The 20,610-nt window shown below is 18.8% G+C and overlaps 3 protein-coding genes across 6 annotated transcripts in view; 1 reads left to right on the top strand and 2 right to left on the bottom strand.

Annotated features, from left to right (window-relative positions):
• The window catches only part of LOC102676704 (ADP-ribosylation factor-like protein 13B), a 2,635-nt gene extending 2,188 nt beyond the window's left edge, over nt 1-447 (bottom strand). The window contains exons 1-2 of one of the 2 annotated variants that reach the window (XM_006624723.2): nt 172-447; nt 30-100 (exon numbers count right to left, since the gene is read on the bottom strand). In XM_006624723.2, the coding sequence (XP_006624786.1) occupies nt 30-100; nt 172-230 (130 nt within the window). In that variant the 5' untranslated portion in view covers nt 231-447. The remainder of the gene's footprint in view (nt 1-29; nt 101-171) is intronic. The other variant, XM_031514682.1, reaches the window with a different exon arrangement.
• Nucleotides 448-709: 262 nt separating this feature from the next.
• On the top strand, nt 710-5,318 carry LOC102676487 (pyrroline-5-carboxylate reductase). Of its 3 annotated transcripts, none has more exons than XM_006624722.2 (6): nt 710-1,090; nt 1,239-1,492; nt 1,573-1,654; nt 1,767-1,873; nt 1,940-2,151; nt 2,646-2,811. In XM_006624722.2, the coding sequence occupies exons 1-6, from the start codon at nt 1,000-1,002 to the stop codon at nt 2,713-2,715; spliced, it is 816 nt and encodes a 271-aa protein (XP_006624785.1). In that variant the 5' UTR covers nt 710-999; the 3' UTR covers nt 2,716-2,811. The 3 variants fall into 3 exon arrangements, with proteins under 3 accessions (XP_006624785.1, XP_031370544.1, XP_006624784.1); XM_031514684.1 differs by lacking the exon at nt 2,646-2,811 and adding an exon at nt 5,122-5,318 and having other exon boundaries at nt 711-1,090; nt 1,737-1,873; XM_006624721.2 differs by having other exon boundaries at nt 711-1,090; nt 1,737-1,873.
• Nucleotides 2,991-4,386, bottom strand: LOC102676353 (pre-mRNA-splicing factor 18). Its single transcript, XM_006624720.2, has 4 exons — nt 4,309-4,386; nt 3,940-4,221; nt 3,441-3,869; nt 2,991-3,364 (listed from the first exon to the last, which is right to left on the bottom strand). Exons 1-4 carry the CDS (start codon nt 4,369-4,371, stop codon nt 3,128-3,130), a joined length of 1,011 nt encoding a protein of 336 aa, XP_006624783.1. The 5' UTR covers nt 4,372-4,386; the 3' UTR covers nt 2,991-3,127.
• Nucleotides 5,319-20,610: the final 15,292 nt, after the last annotated feature.

Genomic DNA, 20,610 nt, shown 5'->3' with positions numbered 1-20,610 from the left:
TATATATATATATATATATATATATATACCTCCACTGATACAATTTAAAACTGAAGTTTTTCCCGCATTATCAAGGCCTAAAATAAGCAAAATAATAGTCCTAAAAATCAGATTATTATTAAGTAAACATTTTCTTATTAATACGAATATTTTATTATATAAAATCATTACTTTTCTGAACATTTTTTCTTTTGTAACCTTTGTAGTACGTTTCGCATACAATTACCCATTATAATAAATCTGTTATATGTTGTACTTTTAAACTAATTCATGTCATGTTGTACTGTACATTTCTATATTTAAGAAATAGACTTAAATATAATACAGACCAATTAACAATCATTGCACGTAAAACACATCTATATTAATTAAAGTACTATCAATATAATGAATATAACTTCACATGTATAATGAATAAATAAAATAAAAACTCTGAATTCTGAACTAAAAATTTATTTTTTTATATGTAAATATACAAATAATTAAATCATAAAATATAAAAAACAATACATGTATTATATATTATATCATATAAAAAATTATAAAAATTATGAAATATCGAATATAAATTTATAAATCTTTGTGAAAATATGAACAATTTTTTCAAATTATACTAATATTTTTGAAATTATATTTTTATATAAAAAAATTCTATTAATGATATCTAAATAATATATTTTTTTTAAGTTTCTTTCTATGTTCTTTTCATACTTCGTGTCTTTTCTTCGATCACACTTAAAAATGTCTCAAAAAAATTTTTAATATATATTTTTTAATTTTGAAATATATAAATAAATAATTAATATTGAATATTAAGAATATATTTAATAACAATAAATAAATAATTTATTTTATTCATATTTTATATTATGTTATTAAAGCCATTAAATGTCAGTTTAATTAGAATTTTTAAAATTATTTTGAACAAAAGATAAATATATTGTATCATATTTGATTTTGTAAATAATATATATATATATTTAATATTTTTTAATAAATATGGATAAAGGCTATTTATTGTCAAATAAAGTTGGTTTTATTGGTGGTGGAAATATGGCAAGTGCTATTGGTGCTGGCTTAATTCGTAAAGGTAAAGTTTTTTAATATAATTTATAATAAATAATTATAATAAAATATTATACTTATAATTAATAAAATATTATAATAAATAATTTATAATAAAATTAATGATTAATTGTAATACGAAAAATAATAATACAATTAAATTCTTATTATAGGTATTTTAAATCCAGATAATGTTTGGGTTTCTGCTCGTACAAATAAAACTTTAGGCTTTTGGAATGATCTTGGTGCTCATGCTACATTAAAAAATGGAGAAGTAGTAGATAATTGTGATATCATATTCTTAGCAATGAAACCTCATATGTTTGATGACGCACTTAAGGGTATTAAAGAAACGATGACAAGCAAAGTTTCACATATTCTTTTTGTTTCAGTTCTTGTAGGAGTTACATTAGATTGTTTAGCTAATGTAAAATCATTATTAAAAATATAAATAAACCATGTTTGTATAAATAAATATAAATTTAATAATTAATATAATATTTTTAGAAACTTAAATCTATTGTTACATATCCCAGAATAATTAGATGTATGCCTAATACTCCAATGATGGTTGGAGAAGGAATAACAGGTAAAATAAGATATAAAATAAGATAATATAAATACATAAAATAATATTGTGTAAAATAATAATTATAATTTTTAATGTTTAGTATATTGTTCTATGAATACAACAAATCAAGATGAAACTATAATAGAAAAATTATTTTCATATATTGGTGTAATTGAAAATGTTCCTGAATCTCTTATGAATGCTATAGGTGGTCTTTCAGGATCTGGTCCTGCTTATGTAGGTATAATTAATATTATATATTTTTTTGAAAACAAACATTAAAATTAAATAAAATTTCTCTAGGCATATCTTGTTATAGAAGCATTATCAGATGGTGCTGTGAAGATGGGTGTTCCAAGACCAATGGCAACAAAATTTGCAGCTCAAGTATTAGTTGGAGCTGGTAAAATGGTATTAGAAACAGGTAGACATCCTGGTCAATTAAAAGATGAAGTATGTTCTCCAGGAGGTACAACTATTACAGGAGTACATGCTATGGAATGTGGACAAGTTAGGTAAAATAACCATGAAAGTATTATGTACAGATTCTTCAGATATTACTATCTTGATTTTCATCCCTATTATTATCTATAACAAAAAATGTTTCACATGAAATCAAACATCTAGAATAGTTGAATGAAAGGAAAACATTAAAGTATTATTTTGTATGTTTCTTGTTTTTTATACAATAAATTTTAAATTTTAAGTCTAATATTTCTTAAAAATATTTCTAAATTAATAATTTTTGAATATAAGTTAATATTTTTATGTAGAGAATCAAATATGAATTAATGTAATAAAAAATATATAATTCTATTTAAAAAAAGATTCATACGTGACTACATAAAAAAAAACTAATAATATCAGAATGTATTCTTTCTAAAATCATTCAATTTTATTTAAAAAAATTTTTATTATCAATAATAACAATAATATAAAACAAAATAGTAATATCTGATGAATCATTTTATATATCATTGCATTATAACATTATCAATTATATTTGTAGAGCTTCTATGATGAATGCAGTTGAAGCTGCAGTAAGAAAATCAAACGAATTAACATCTAACATAAAATAAAAAAAATTGTAAAATATAAATATAATAATAATATATAATATAAAAATATGTAATATAATTTGCATTTTTATAAGTTTCTTTATTTTTAAGAAATTATTTTATTTTAAATTTTTTATCTTTATTTTTAAGAATTATAAGTACTTTTAAGATGTTTATTATTAAGATAATTTATTATTTATAAATACAAATAGTACAAATAAGTTCTAATTTAATATGAAAATAAATATTCAAATACAAATTGATTTGCTATTTTAAATAAATACAATTTTTATTACTTTTTATATATAATTTAATTATAATGCTAGTAAGAAAAAATAAAATATTGATAATGTATATTATATGTTAAATATTTTACAATTATATATTATACAAAATGTAATTATATGTAATTTGTATATTACATATAAAAATATTATGTTTTTGAATATTCTACACAACGAGATGGATCTGTAGGATAATATTCTTGACACTTGGTCATAAGTCTTTTTAATGCTTGAATATATTTTCTTTGAGTTTCATCATTCATTACATGTGCCACATTTTTTGAGAAAATTTTTTCTCTTCCAGTACGCGCATGAATACCAACCATAGTTACTCCAATAGGCCATGGAGAATTTCCTATTGCCATTTGTAAATATGCATCACTTGCCTATAATAAAAAACTTATAATATATATATTATTTTAAAATTATATATATATTATATAAAGTTATTAATATACTTACTAATATATAATTACGTTCAAGTAAATGTTTTACAATATCAGTTAAACTATCAGTAATATCTTCTGGAAGGGATTTATTTTTTAATTTTCTAAGAAGAGGTTTTAAATATTCTCTTGTTTGGGCATAAGTAGCACTAGCCATTTTTCCTCTGGTGCTCATTTTTTCTGCAGTACTTCTACTATTTAATTGATTACCCCACATTTGTACTAAGAATTGTATGAATTGTGTAATGACATTTAAATCAAAATCTCTGTCACCCTTATTTAATTTTATAGACATTTTTTGTAAATCTTCATAAGTAACTCCTTCATCTGGCACATGTACATCTCCTTTTCCATCGCGATCTTGAGGTTTAGAAGAAGCTAATATTTCATTCAAATATGCTTGATCTACTTGTTCCATAGCTTCTTGAAAATCATTTCTAAAACCCTTTAATTTAAAATAACCATTATATAGTAATCATTGCAAATATTTTATTCTTTTAAAATATTTTACTTACTTTATTTACTTCAGGTTCAAGAATTTCACATTTTCTTAATCGTTTAAAGGCTTCTATTTCTGATTCTCCAAATAATAATATAGGTTCACTTCTTTCACGTAATCTTCTAATTACTTCGTGCCTAGGTAATGTTAAATGCTCAGAACTACCATCAGTTACAGAATCTTCTTGTTGTTGAATTGTATTAATTTTAATATCATCATTATTATTTTCTTGTATTTCTTTTACTTTTTGATCTTTTGTCATTAATTCACTTCTTCTAAAATATTTCTTGTTATTTTGCTGTAATATTATTTTAATATTATTTTTTAAATAAAACAAAAAAATACTTAAAAAAAATTATAAATTGATTATTAAATAAAATATTACCAAAACATTACTTTCCTCCAACTGTTTTCTTTTCTTCATTATTTCTGCTTTTAAAATATCCATTATTAAAAAATTTCAATGATAGAATTCAATTTAAATTAGAAATTATTATATGTATACGAATAATAAATTCAGAAATTGTTCTAAAATAATTAAGAAATTATTTTTCTCTATTTAAATTTTTAAGGTTATTTATATATTATCACAATTTATATATAGAATAGATTAATGGTGGGCAATATAATATCGATATTTCAAATATCGATACTTTTCAATTCAAATATCGATATTTTGTATTGAAATATATTGATATTTAATGTGATAATTCCATTATTGAAACATAAATTTTGAGACTTCAATACAAACATATTTCCTGTAACGTAATATGTTATAAGAAAAAAGAAATAATCACTAGCTTTCTATAAAATTTTTAATTATTTCAAAATTTATTTTAATAAATATACTTAAATGAAAATTAGAAAATAATGATGAAACAAACAATAATTATTTAATAATAAACAAGAAATTATTTATCAGAAAACATTTACAATTGTTATTTATTGAAAATCTTTCAATATTCGATCAAAACATTCTATAATATAATAATATAATTTTATATTTTTATCTATATTCTAATTAAGTTATTAAATATTTAAAATATTTAATTTAAATAAATGATTTATTTTCATTATAAGATTTTGTTGCTTTTAATTATAAGTATTGATGTCGATAATATGGATATATATCAAAAATTGATCAAATTTATTGTCATCATTAGAATAGATTATTATATAATGTATTTTTATGTTTCAGATGATAACATAAATGAGATACATATGATGATATCTTTATTTTCTCATGAAATAAAATCAATGCATTTCTAATTATTATATCATTAATTTCCTATTATGATATATATAAAAGTGAGAAACGACAACGGGAGATGATTTTGATGCCATTTTTTAAAAAATTTTCCATCCTAAAATAGACGCTAAGATATTAAAGTATTATTGTAAAAATTTCTTTTTGATAATGTCTCTATTCTCATTCTCAATATTATTCTTCTTCATATTTAATGTAATCAAAATATTGGAATGCTCGCTGAAAACAATTATATATATTATAGTTAATTTTTTAAAGTAATATTATAACTATAGTAAAATACAAATATCAAGGTTATATAAACTTTAAAATAAAGTCGATATATTCAAGTTAGAGAAAATTTTTCTTTTATACAGATATATATAAAAAAAAAAAAAAATCACAAAAATATTCGAATACTTAAAGATAAGTCATGTTTACAAATTTATATTATATTATATTATATTTATATTAATTATAATATATTATTAGAATTAATACTAAGAAGTTTAAGTTTTTATTTTTAGTATAGTATATTAGTTATTTATATTTAAAATATAGATTATATTTGAAAAAAATCCAAAATATAAAAATACAAGAGAAAATTAATATTAAAAGAGAATATTAAAATTTTAAAGAAAAGAAATTTTACAAAGAGATGTTGAATAGAAATAAATCAATGATTTAATATATTATTAAAAAATGGAATAATATAGGAAATCTTGCAAATAAAATTACTAAAAATTAGTAAAAATCGATTTTAAAGAAATTAAAATATCGAGGAAAAAAGGTAATTATTCCTAAAATAAAATTAATTTTAATATTGGCTCTAAAACTTGTAATTATATTCAAGAATGCAAGGAAAAAGATTTTCATTCAGAATCTTATCGAAAAATTTTACAAAAATATAGTTTTATATAATACAATAATTATATAAGAAACTGTTTTAATAAATTAATTTTTAATTAATAACAGAGACTGAATTTTGCGAAAAAGAATACATTGATAAAGGAAACATTTTCTGAGATATTATACTTTTCGATAAAAGTAAATTTAACATAAATATTTTTTATTCTGATACAATTATTTGAAAAAATCGAAAATTGAAATGAAAATTTATATCTTATAAAACAGTGTTAGTATTTTATATAGTATAGAATTATATGATAAATAATGATACTATATTTTACTATAATAGTATAAATAGAATTTTAGATAAATATTTTCATTTAAGTTAAAAAAATTTTAAGTAAGATATGAAAAAATTAGATTTAATAAAAAATAAATTGTCACAAAACTTTTACTTTAAATAGTGAATGATTGTAAACATTGTTTGGGTATTATATACTTATACAATATATTTATACAATATATATTATTTAAATATGCCACTATAAAGTCTTGTTATTAATTCTATCAAATATTTATGGTCTTAAATAAATAAAAAATAAAATAATGAAATATTGAGTTATGAAATAAATAACAAAATGTTATTAAAACAGATAATATTGAAATATGAAATATTATAGATATAAATATTATGTTTTATATAGAATATTTAAAAATATTCTATATAATATTCTATATAAATATTCTATATATATAATATATATAATATAAATATTCTATATATATAAATATTATATAGAATATTTTAAAATATGAGAACATCCATTAATTGGAAATTTTTCTTTAATTTTCCTTTTTGTTATAGTTTTATTAATAAATTATTAATAAAAAAAATTGGCCAATCATATAACTTATTTGAGAAATATCAAACAATAAATAAACAATATATCATTTGACTGTTATATAAATCAAATATATTTAACTGTTTATTGTTTTATTATTATATAATGTAAGATTTATGAGACATAAAAAATAACATAATATATTATTTTTTCATATTATAATTTGTCTTATTAAACTTATTTTATTTATTTAATCATAATTTATTTTTATATTCCTATATATAAACTAATATATGTATATTTTTCCTCTTTTTCTTTCCTTTTCTATTTCTTTTTCTCTTCATTCATCTCTCATAATTCTTATTTTGCTTCTATAATTTATAATTTTATTCTTTTCTTTTTTATTTTCTTCTTCTTTCTTTTGTTTTTGTAAATATTTTTCATATTTGTTTTTTTTATGCTATTTTGGTTTTATTTATAAAATTTAAAAATTTTCTTTTAGTATTTATTCTTTTTTTCTTCTTTTTGTACTTTTATATTTCTTTTTTTGTTTATTATGTATTTTCTTATTTTTGTATTAATTTTTTATTTTCTTTTTTATTTATTAATTGACATTTTATATTTTTTCAAAATTCCACCTTTTTTTCTTCCTTTCTTTTCTTTCTTTTCTTCTTTTTTTCTTCTTTATACTACTTTTTTCTTTTTTTTATTTTCTTTATATCTTATCTTTATCATGCATTTATATTTTGTCCTAATTTTCTTAGGAATGTCATCATAGTTCTACTTCTTTGCTCTCTTGCGTTTATTTCTTTTTGATATTTTTATGATACTTTTTTCATAAACTTTTATTTATCAATTTTTAATTTTAATATTTTTTTTATTTTTCTTTTTTTTTCTTTTTTTTTCTTTTCTTTTTTTTTCTTTATTTTTCAAATTGAACCATATTTTATAATATGCCATTGGATGAACTTTGAAAAATTTTGAATTGGAAAGACTTTGTTTTTTTATGAAAAAATATTAAGTTTTTATGATATAAAACTGTTAGTTAAGAAGATATTTTTATTTTTTTTAAATTCAATATTTTTTCAATTTGTATAGAGATTTTTTTATTTCTTAACTTTATTTCTAAATGATCTAATGATTTAATTACTCCTAAGATTTTTATAGAAATTTTTTGGTATTTTTGAATAATTTTTTGTTTTAAAATGTTAATGATTGAATATTATAATCATTAGATAGAAAGAGATAATTTTATTGAATTTTCGCCAAGATTGCATAATCTAAGGTATTAAATTCTTTTTTTTTGTGAATATTTAAAAAATATATGTATATATTTATATATGTATAAATATACATATAAATATAAATATGCATACTATATATATCTGAATTAAAATATTTTTTAAAATAATAATTTTATGCTATAGAAAATTAAAAATTTTTTTTATGAAATACTAAATTACATATGTATATATATAATAATATATTTTAAATTTATTAAAATAACTTATTAAAGTAAGGTAATAAAAAAAGCTAATTGGAAAGTTAATTAGAAAATGTTTTGAAAAAAAAGTTAGTTAAATATAATTATAGATTCGGTTGAAAATAAATCGCAATTATTATAAAAAAAATCGCAAATATTATAGAAAAACTTTGTATTTAATAAAAAATTAAAATCAAATCACTGCGACTTTAATTAATTACAAAAGATATTTAAATTGATAACTATGATAATGCTTAAAGAATCATCTAATAGTGTATTTAATTATTTATATAATAAATTTAAATGATTTAGTGATGCCTTGGTGGCGATTTTATTTAATATTATATCCATATTTCTCAATGATGAATTACTAATTTTTTTTTAATAATTAATTTAATTAAATTTTTATTAATTTCGCGTTGATTGACGATTTTGAATTTTTATTGATTTTGTGGTGACTGATTGATTTTTTGAAACTATCTCAAACTTTTTTTTCTTTCATTTATTTTCGACAAAAATTAAATGGAGATGAAAAAAAAGAGATGAAATAAATGAACCTTAGATGTTAGAATGTGACATGTCAGAATGTGACTTTTGCGACCATTTCTTTAATGATCGATCATAAATATAACTTATGAAATAGTCATTGTTATTATGTCTGAACCTTTCGAACAATTAAAAAAATTATATCTACATATAAATTACTATTAATATATATATACTAATAAAATAAATTGAAAAATCGAAAATTATTGAGAATAATGAAACTATTAGTGAATAGGGAATGAAGTTTGAATTATTGTGGTCACTTCATAAATTAATCCTAGTTCTTGTTCTTAATTTAATATTTTTTATAAAATAATATAATATAATAAAATAATATATTTTTTATGCATCAATTTATTATTATTTCACTTTTTTTCATAAAAGTATTAAACTCAGATTACAAGATATTAGAAATTAGATCGAAAATAATTAAAAATTGTTTAATTAGAAATTAGAGTTTTATCCAGAATACCTTAAATACCAGTAGAAATAACAAATAAAAAAATAAAGAAATAAAATTTATTAAAATTGACTGAGTGAAAACGAATAATAACAAAAAAAAAAAAAGAAAATCACATATTATTAATTCGAAATCATTTTAAGTACATAATATTTTATGAGTAAAATCATACGAATATATATATATATATGTATTTTAAATATATATTTATTTGATTCAAAAATAAATGTTTGTTAAATAGAAATTGATTTTTTGATGTTTGATAATTAAAAATAATGACTTACCAGTTATGATAAATTAATAAAGTAACTCAATTTGATATTTATGAAGGCATTTATCTTTTCTTGTATGTAATTTGATTTGAAATAATATATTGAATAATCAATGTGATTCGAAATGGAAGAAGAATGATAATTAATCAATTGATAAATTTAATTGAGCACGATCAAATATCTTCATAATATTTTTATTATATATATTTATTAAACATTTATTAAATTATTACATTAATTTATTACATTAATTAATACATTTATTAAAAAATAATGCAATACAATGCAATACATAAAAGTATAGTAATAAAAATTATAAAATTTTTCATTTTGTAAAACTTTTTTCTGTTTTTAATTTGTTTACTTTTATGAATTATGTAAATTACAAAATACAATGTTTATAAATATAATACATTAAATAAGAAAAAAGTTAAGAAATAAAATTTTTGATGAATATTATATCTTAATATTGTGATAATAATGAAAAACAAATTTATATTTTGTCTTTTTTATTTTTATATGTTTTTTTATTTATTGTTTGTTTATTATTATTTTTGATAAATTATTGAAGTTATAAATATTTGAATAGGAAAATAATAATATTAATAAGATATGTCACATAAAACCGTGAAAGAAAGTGAGTCAAAATATTTTTAATATTCGTAATTTTTTATCAGATATGTACCCAAAATAAGTTTAAAAATAGTTAAGAAAATAACATAAATAATATTACATTATTATAAAAGATATCTTAACGGAAATATTGATTATGAAATATTGAAAATTCTTAAAATTGTTTATGAAAAATGAAAAAATGACACAATATATAGCGTACCCCAAAAATATTAAAATATTCCTAAACTCCTGAGATTCTTGAAATAATTTCAAGTAACACTGTTTCGGAAAAAATTTCGTTAAGACTTTTTTAAAGAGTTATTAAAAAAAAATATTTAATCATAAAGCGCATAGCCTAATCAAATTGAGACGATATCATATTGATTCCTGCTGCCGAGCACGATTGAGTCTAAGCAACATAAGATTCGAAAATATGTTAAACATAATAAGTATTTTTTTATTGATAAAAAATTATATTAAATATTACAAATAATGAATAAATATAAATATAAATATAATATATTTACTACTTTCTTTGAATAAATAAAACTATTTTTTAAAATTTTGAAAATTTATGTATATCTTATTTTAAAATTTCAATTTACAGTTATATTGTATCTTTATATATTGTATTTTATATAAGTAATATATTATATATTTTTTTTTTCATCATACTTAAGCCATTTGGAATATTTATATTCTATGGAATTAGAAATATACAAAAATTCCTATAATTTATCTCTATAAATGCTATAATTTTAAATAATGTCTAAAAATTTTGTGAATCATTCGAAAAATTGAAAATTCTTTACTTGAAATATAAAGATAATTAAAATTTACTTTGTCTTGAACAATATAATTAAAACATCTTAAAATATAATGAAATTTGTTCGTTGTGATATAAATGATGAATTTTATAAAACTATGATTTTTAGTAAGAATGAATATAAATATGATTAATAAATAGCACAATGAATAATTAGTACAATATAAATATATTGTGATATATATTTATTTTTTAAATATTTTTTAACACAATTTCTTGCAAAATGTTCAAATATATAAGCTTCTAAATTGAAATTGAACATTATCATCAATCATACATATCGATCAATATATTCTTTAGTAAACAATAGATTTTGATTGTTAATATACAATATCATTATTTTGTATGCAAAATTTTATTATTAAAACTATATTATATAAATATTATCTGATATATTTTTTAATAAAAGTGAATATATCGGTTTTATTGGAGGATTATGATTTAACTATCATTGTATATTTGTATATCTATATTAAGCTATGATGTCATTAAAAAGATAATATATTTTTCATTTCATAATTTCACTATAACATTTATAGATTGAAAAAACAAGAAGATATTTTTAAAGCTATAATTACATTAAATTATTTCATATCATATAATTAAAATTTTAAATTTTCTTCTATATTATTTCAAAATCGTAAAAACGTATATTTATTTGAATTATAATCACAGGTAAACTTATTGTTTAAATTAATGAATAAATCATCAAAAATTTTTAAAAAACAAACAATCAAAAAAAGATTGAGTTTATTAAAGATGTTTCGCTCACGATTTGTGCTTTTCTATGAATATTTCTAATTTTCTTTTTCCTTGAATTTTATTTTTAATTTATTTCACTTTCAAGATTTCATTGTTTATGAACGGAGAAAAGTTTTAAATATCATATGTGAATTTTTAGCGTTTTTTTTTACGTTGTCTATGCGTTATTTAGCATTTTACATTATTCTATTATAATTTTCATTCTTATTCTTATAATGTGAGTTTTTAAAACAAAAATAAATCAAATACGAATAAATATACAAATATAATTACATAATATAAAATATACAATTTTTTTTACTTTATGGCATTTTAAAACTGATAAGATTTCGGTAGTATTCCCAGTAATTGCGGAAAAATTCGCAATATAAATTCGCAAATGATCTAAAAATATATTGCAGTTTGTTAATTTTGGCAATGCATTTTTCAATTATTTTCTGAATTTTTTCTTCAGCGATATAAAGATATTCTTTTATACAAAAATAGCATTTAATTCTTACAATGGCAGATAATTAAGTCAATAATTATTAAATATATTGATAATAATTTAACAAGTCAATAACCATGCAAACATCGACAAATATCATCGCTCATCGGTATATTGGTTTTAACTGATGCCATTTCTCGAGGTCAAATTAATTTGCTTCGCAATCTTATTATTATAGACATGACAATTGTAACAATTTCTCATACAACGGCAAATCATTCCATTTATTACCAGAGACTTTAGATTAATATCAAACATTGATTATTGATCTATAATATAAATATTGATCTATAATATAAATAAATGAAATATTGATCTATTGCAATCTACTAAAAAAAATATATAAGTAAATACTTTTTTTCATCTTATTGACTAGTAATTCAGGGCTTTAGTTTTCACCATTAATCATTCTTTTAGTTTCTCTGCCTTCTTCTCGTAAATCTTTTATTTCATAATAATCATTGGACACCATTCTGTACATTCTGAATGACTACATTCCTTTTAAACTTTGAGGATGATTTTCAACAATCATCGGCTCTTCGCTAGTAATTTCAATTTTTATTATATTTTGCTTTTGATATTACAGTCTCTCATAGTAGTCTATCGTATTATTCTTTTTGTATCTGTTGTTGATTTTTTATGATGCATTTTAATGTTGCTACAATTCACATAAATGTAAATTCTTCTTAATCTGTTTTCTTGTAATAAATAATATTTCTCGCATTAGAGTTTATAATTATAGTTATTATTATAGTGTTATAGTTATAGTTTATAGTTATAGTTGTATGTGAAATTCAATGTGATTTTAAATCTGCTATAATATACATCCATTGTGTTCTATCCGCAGAGATTGGAAGAATTTTTTCAATTTCATGGAACTTGCATTTCTGAGTCTGCAATTCTGAATACAATTATAAGTAGAATTATAAGAATTATTCTTTGATATTAGTAGAACTGAACATTCTTGAAGTAGTTATTTTTTTTCTTCCAGATATATTTAATTATTATTTTCAGAAATGAGTAGAATTAGAATTAGCACTTTCCAATTTTATAAAATCGTTCTTTTGCAGTTTCTTTGAGCTAAATTTCAGACATTATAATCCTTTAACTATATTCATTAATATTTATATCCAGAATATACATACAAAATTATACATATATTTACATACAGAAATCTATCTTATGGCAAAACATTCCTAGAATAATGCTAATTAATTTTTAAAAAAACGACTGGTGCATTCGTAAAAATTTATAATATTCATTTGATGTTACGAAAGTTATTTTTAGTACTAATTTCTTCAAAATTTGATAATATCTTAAATCGACACTATATATTATATAATAGTATATAAGGCTGATCTTTTTTTTGACTAATATAATTAGATTAACATATGGCTGATAAATCTTTCACAATTATATTTTTTTCTTTCACAATTAAGTTACATTTGTTTCAGTTACTGGAGCATATCTGGATAAATGCTTTTATTTCTGAATTAATTGCTGATTATATTGATCGATAACACGTGCCATTGCTTTGATAGATATTTCTTTGATATCTTTTAGTAATGTTGAATTAATTAATGTTCGAATTGCAAATTTGTATCTTTGGAATCTCATTCTATCCTGGTCTTTTTGTTATTAGAAGCAATTTAATGCTTGTCAATCGGTTGTAATTTGATTGGAAGTAGATTATCGCGAATTCTATTCGTGGTATTGTTTCTAATTTATTTATCATCGTATGCAGATATATATCTTTATATGTATTTTATTTGTTGGATTGTGTTAAATGCTCGATAGTATTTGATATCTTTTTGAAACAATAATCATTTAATTTCTATTTCTAATATGCAGTCGGCAGTTTTTTTTAATAAGCCTTCCGAATAGCATAGATTTCTGAATTATTAGATCAGAAATCGACTTAGATTTTTCTAATAGTTCCTATCCTCCTCATAGAATCTGCAAACGTGACTTTAGATTCCATATAATTTGAATGATGTAATGTTCTATCTTGTTGCGTGAAGGATTGAATATAGAAACCATGTTTAATTTTTTGTTTTTATATTTTATTTTCGCATTCCATAGATCCGAAAAATTCATGAAATGTCTAACTTTGTTAAAGATAAATATTTTTGCGTAACAAGCACTCAAAACGATCGAATATTGTCATATATTGTCATATAGAAATAAAAAAATAATAATTTTTGTTTAATTTATATGGAGTAATGAGAGAATACTGATATGATTAATTAATGATTTTCTAATTTCAAACAATATTTTTCTTTTCAAAAACTTAGAACTTTATTAAGGAATTAACAAAAAATTTGAAAAAAATTAATCAATTATGAAGTCTAGTCGAACCATGATGGCTGAATTAAATAAGTAAGTCCAAATATTGAGGAAAGTATATTGAATATATTTTTATTGAAAAAAAATTATATCGAATTATTCTTTATTCTTAAATGAATAAACAACTAATTAGTTGCTATTTATATAGAATCAATGAATCTAATTTATTCATTGTTCAAAACAAATAATGTTTAAAATAAATAAGAAAATAAATATAAAATTTTTCTAACTAATAATTTTCTAATTTTTCTAATAAATGATAGATAATATGTATTTGGAATAGAAAAATAAAAACGATAAATATTAAATTAAAAACAATTCATTAAATAAATAGATAAAATTAATCATTCATCGAAAATTCAACTCAAGTTTTGAAATATACTACTGAATTCTTTTATTCTTAATATTAATGCTACTCTAGTATTTTTTCTTAGCATTAAATTCATTTTTGATAGATTAATATTAAACTGAAAAATAATACGAAAACGATATAACATTGAATTAATATATTTATTCTTCACTTCATTATATAATCATCAATATTAGTCAACTAATTATTTGTAATTTAATAGAAGAATTAATTTAAAAAAATTTTTTTCCTACATTCATTACTTACATTCTTCGCTATTGAAAATAATCATCATATTTACCAGTATTAATAGCATCTCTGCAATTATTATAATATACCGCATGTATGAAAAATGAGAATATATATCTATCATATTAATATTAATCATAGAATTAAACGAAAAAAATTATAAATAAGTATAAATGGAAAATTCAAATGAAAAATATAATAATATGTAATGATTTATATTTATATGTTAATGAATGTATTTAAAAAAAACAAACGCAATTGAACATCAAAAATGAAAAAAATGGAAAAAATGGAAAAGATTGGTTCTAATGTTCTTAAGCATTGGTAAAAATTAAATTAATAACATTAAAAAATGCGATATTTGAAAAATAGCATGGGAAACTTTAAGGGATTCATGAATTGAAAGATCCAATAAAAAAATCCATTTCTTATAAATAACTATACAGAATAATGAAAAAAGCAAATGTGCAAATGCGAGAATATATAATAATAAATAAATTTATAAATAGCAGAAAAATTAAAAGAAGAAAATATTTCTGAATTATTTTCAATTATTGTTATTGAATTTTCTTCTATCAGAATAAAAAAATTTTCGTACATAAAATCTAGGGATAATTTATTATAAATTTCTTAAAACTAAAATTATAATAGAATTGGAAATTTAATTAAAAAATTAATTTAAAAATCAAAATGCAAATTGCATATTAGTAATATTATATTAATATAAACAGTAATACATGTCATATATGTATGCAACAAATTTATTAAAATTAATCAATATATATTGATTATCATACATTAATATTAATATTAATTATATTAATATTATATGATATATTAATATTAATATATACAGCTGCAAAAGAATCTGTGTAATGCGAAGGCATAGATGATGTTAAATTAATAAATTTAAAAATATTAGAAGAAATTGATATTTAAAAATACTTAATAAAGTTAGGTTATGTAATGTTACGTACATGCCAGATTTAAGACAATTTGTTTTTTATCCAAATAATAAAAAATGTTAACTCTAACTTTCGTAAAGCTATAACATAGTAATGAAATTGATTTATTACAAAATTCGTTGTTAACAAAATTTTATTTTAAATGATCAAAGTTTATATGCTAATGAAGGTTATGTTTATGTTATCACTGAGTGAACTTATAAAGTTTTCAAAACAAAAATTCTGTTTTACAAAAATTCAGTTAAACATTTTCGAAATTACAAAGTTCAAGAATTCATGTTGTAATAATTTAATAAAAACTTTCTAAATTCGGATTTATAAAATAAAAAAATATAGAAATAATATTTAAAATATTTCGCAAAATAGAATTGCATACTGTTTATGAAATATGTTATACAATAAAAATAATGAATAAAACAATGTATATATTATATTATTATATAATAAATTATATAATAAAGTATATATTATATAATAAAGTAATAAAACAATGAACATCGAAGAAAACTATTTTAAATGGCATGAAAAAATAAATCGTTTCAACCAGAATTTGGAAAGAAAAAACTTAGTAAATAATTATGAAATTTTGAATATGAGATGTCATTTAAGAAAAATTCATATAATTAAATTTAAGAATTGCTCAAAGAGAAAGAAAAATTTTAGAAATAGTACACATCAATACTTACAATAAAATCATGAGAGAATATCTACTATTAAATAGTAGAGATATTTCATTATTTTTTTTGATCAGATATATAGAGATAACAATGATAAAGAATAGATTCGAAATTATAAAATCTGAGTTGAGAAAGAAATTAGAAAACAAATAAAATATATCACATATATAAAATATATCCGATAATGCAAAAAAATATATTTCAAGAATGTTTACAAAATAATTTATTTTATTTAATTTTTTTACATTTCTTAATATATAATTATCAGGAAGCAAATAAATATGATTAAATATGATTAAATATGAAATACAGATCTGAACGATGTTGTAATGATTCAAAACGATCAAAAAAGGAGAAAAATATATTATATATAAATTATTTATTATGAAAGAAACTATTATATAGAATTTTTTGATCATAGATTTTTCGATTTTGATAACCATTTTTATGTATGACGTTTATTTTATAATTAATTAATTGATTAAAAAATAAAATTTAATAAATAATTAAGATTACTATATTTCTTTGTAATTGTAATTATTGTAATTGATTATAATCTTATAATTAAAAATATATAATAATAATAATTTAAATTATTATATTCTTTTTTAATATTATAATTTTTAATAAAATATATAAATTATAATTTTTTAATAACTTTTATTAAAAATATAAATAATTAATAATAACTATTGAATATGAATAGATTTCAAATTCACAAATATATGTGACCATAAAAAACATATTTGTTGCATTAATTATTATAATCTAAATTGCTAAATATTGATAACAAATTTTTATATATTCATTTTTAATATTTTATATTAGCAAATACATTTATGCAAAATTTACAATATTGTGACTTTTATTTTATAAATATCGTAATGCAAAAAAAAAAAAAATACATTTGACAAAGTATATCTTTTAAAAATTTAAAACAGGTATAATTATATAATTATTGTATATATTTGTAGTTAATAAAATTTTTTTTTAGCACTATACAATTTCAAAACGCTTTTAAGTAAATTCTTTCCAATAAAATTAAATATTCAACTTTCTAAATTTAATTAAATATTCAACTTTGAAAATATACATTATCGTAAGAAACAATTGTATATGTTTGATGTATATTAATTATAACTTTCAAAATTTTTATGTATTTATTTTTGATATTTTCTAATAACTTTTAAAAATACACATACAAACAAATACATTTTATGCAAAATTTATCGAGAATATTTAATTATCGTTTATAACCATTAAACGTTAAATATTAAAAATAACGAAAAAATACATTTCAGAAATGCTATTTTTCGAAAGATTGAAACAAATATATTTCCATAATTGTTATGTTTGTAGTTGAAAAATTTTTTTTAACATTTATTTTAACTAAATTCTAAATTTTAATAAAATGATATAACGGAACAAAATTAGATAATTTAAAAAAAAAAAGATGTTATAATTGTATTTTTTTTCATTTATTTTCAAAGCATTTCTATTCTTAAAAAGTTTTGGACTATCTTTAATAATTATTTTTATATCAATATTTATTTCGAATAATTATGAATCTTAAATTTCATTATGAATTCTTAAATTTCAACTTTGGATAAATTTGAAAAATTTTGTTATCGTATTTTGATTCTTTTTAATTGTGATTGAAAAAAATTCTAATAAAAATGGCAAGATATATGATATTATAATAAAAGTTATCCAAGACAGTTATTGTGAGCTGAAAAGATAAATACAATAAATTATATTAGAAATAGATTTTGAATCTGAATTTTGAATTAAATAATATTCCTATGGAATCATATAACAAAAAAAAGTTATATGTCGGATTTATAAAAAGTCATCCGGATTTGAATATAAAGCCATTGCAAAGCATTGTATATAAAGCCATTAAAGAAGAAAATATTATTTTTGGAATAAGAAAATTTAATTAAAAGGATAAATCATATACATATAATCATACTCAAGCGAATCCAAGGCATATAGATTATGATTGCCTGATATTGATATATATAAAGAAATCCTTTATAGAAAAGAAGAAAATATAACTATAGATTTTCTGTTTAAAGGAAATAATAATATATAAAACATAAATGATTTCATAATAAAATGATAAAATATATGATAAAATAAATGATAAAATATTATCAAAAGAAAAAAAGAAGATACAATTTCTTGCAAAAGAAGACGCAAAAGAAGAAAAGAAAGAATAAAAAATACTTAAATGATAAAACAATTATTAGTTAAAAGTATAATAGATTAAAAATGATAAATATAGGATAAGAAAGACTATTGAAATAATTTCGAAGATAATTTATGAAATATTAATTCCAAATAAAATTGAAAATAAAAGTGATAAACAATTTTGACTAGTGATTATGGAGATAGAATATGAAAAGTATTAATCAATTGAGTACTTAAAATAAAAAGAAATCACGATGAACTTATAGACAAATATAAAATAAGATTATTACGAATTCGAGATTATGAACAAAAATATGGTATAAATTATGAGAAAGTATAATTAGGCAAAATACGAGACGATATGAACTTTATTTTTATCTGTCTCAATCGGAAGCAATACATATATATTAATATACATCAACTAGATTATATATTAGTTTATAAATATATTCAAAATAATTTAAAAGAAATAATCTATATTTATAATAATTTGAACTATTCTTATAACAAAATATAAAAATCAAATATCTTCTCTAAAAATTCTTATATGAATTAAAACATAAAAAGTTTAAAACATAAAAATTAGAACAAAAAATTAAATATTTGTCTAGTTCGTGTATGTAAAAATCTAATATAATAATATAAAATCTAATATAGACTCTTGTGCATTTGTTAGTTTTAATGTTAAGAAATTATTATTACATGGATGATATTATTTATATAGATGATTTATTAATCATATCTAATGATATAAATATTGGATATGATATGAAATTAAATAGATTCAATACAATTAAAAATATAAATAATTAAATATCTTAAATATCTTAAATATCTTAAAATAAAAATTTTTTATAAGATTAAGATCCAATCAATCCAAATTTTAGGAATTAATGTTATAAGAAACAATGATATAGGAAACATTGAATTAAATCAAAATAAATATATTCTAAAATTATTAGAAAAATTTGGGATGCAGAGTTGTAAACTAATATTAATGTTTGTAGAATTTGAACTGAAAATAGGGAAAGAAATAGGGAAAAATATTAAACAAAATGATGCAAATTCCTTATAAAAAATTTAATAAGCGGATTATTATATTTAGCTATCGCTCCAATATTGCAACCAGCATTATTGTTGAATACATAGTGAATCAGTGTTTTTATTTGAGTCCTATTACAATTTACTGGAAATGTACAAAAAAAGTATTGAAATACTTAAAGAGTATCATATTCAATGAAGTATAAAGAATTTTTATTTTAAGAACTCCACAAGGCGAGTTCAAAACTTATATAGACGCAAGAGACAACAATGATAGAAAATTGTTTTGGAAATGTAATTATTCTAGCTGGAGTAGTAATTATAATACTTTGAAAAAATAATCAACCATATAATCTAAATATATCTAAATATATAAATATATAAATATAATAAATATAATCTATCTACAATGGAAACAATATATATGGTCTTAAACAAAATATTAAAAGAATATATATATATTATATATTATATAAATA

This window comes from Apis dorsata, unplaced genomic scaffold, assembly GCF_000469605.1.
Source record: "Apis dorsata unplaced genomic scaffold, Apis dorsata 1.3 scaffold_1109, whole genome shotgun sequence".
Lineage (NCBI taxonomy): Eukaryota > Metazoa > Arthropoda > Insecta > Hymenoptera > Apidae > Apis > Apis dorsata.
The sequence above is the reverse complement of the archived record's forward strand: the minus strand, read 5'-3'. Positions and strand labels throughout refer to the sequence as shown.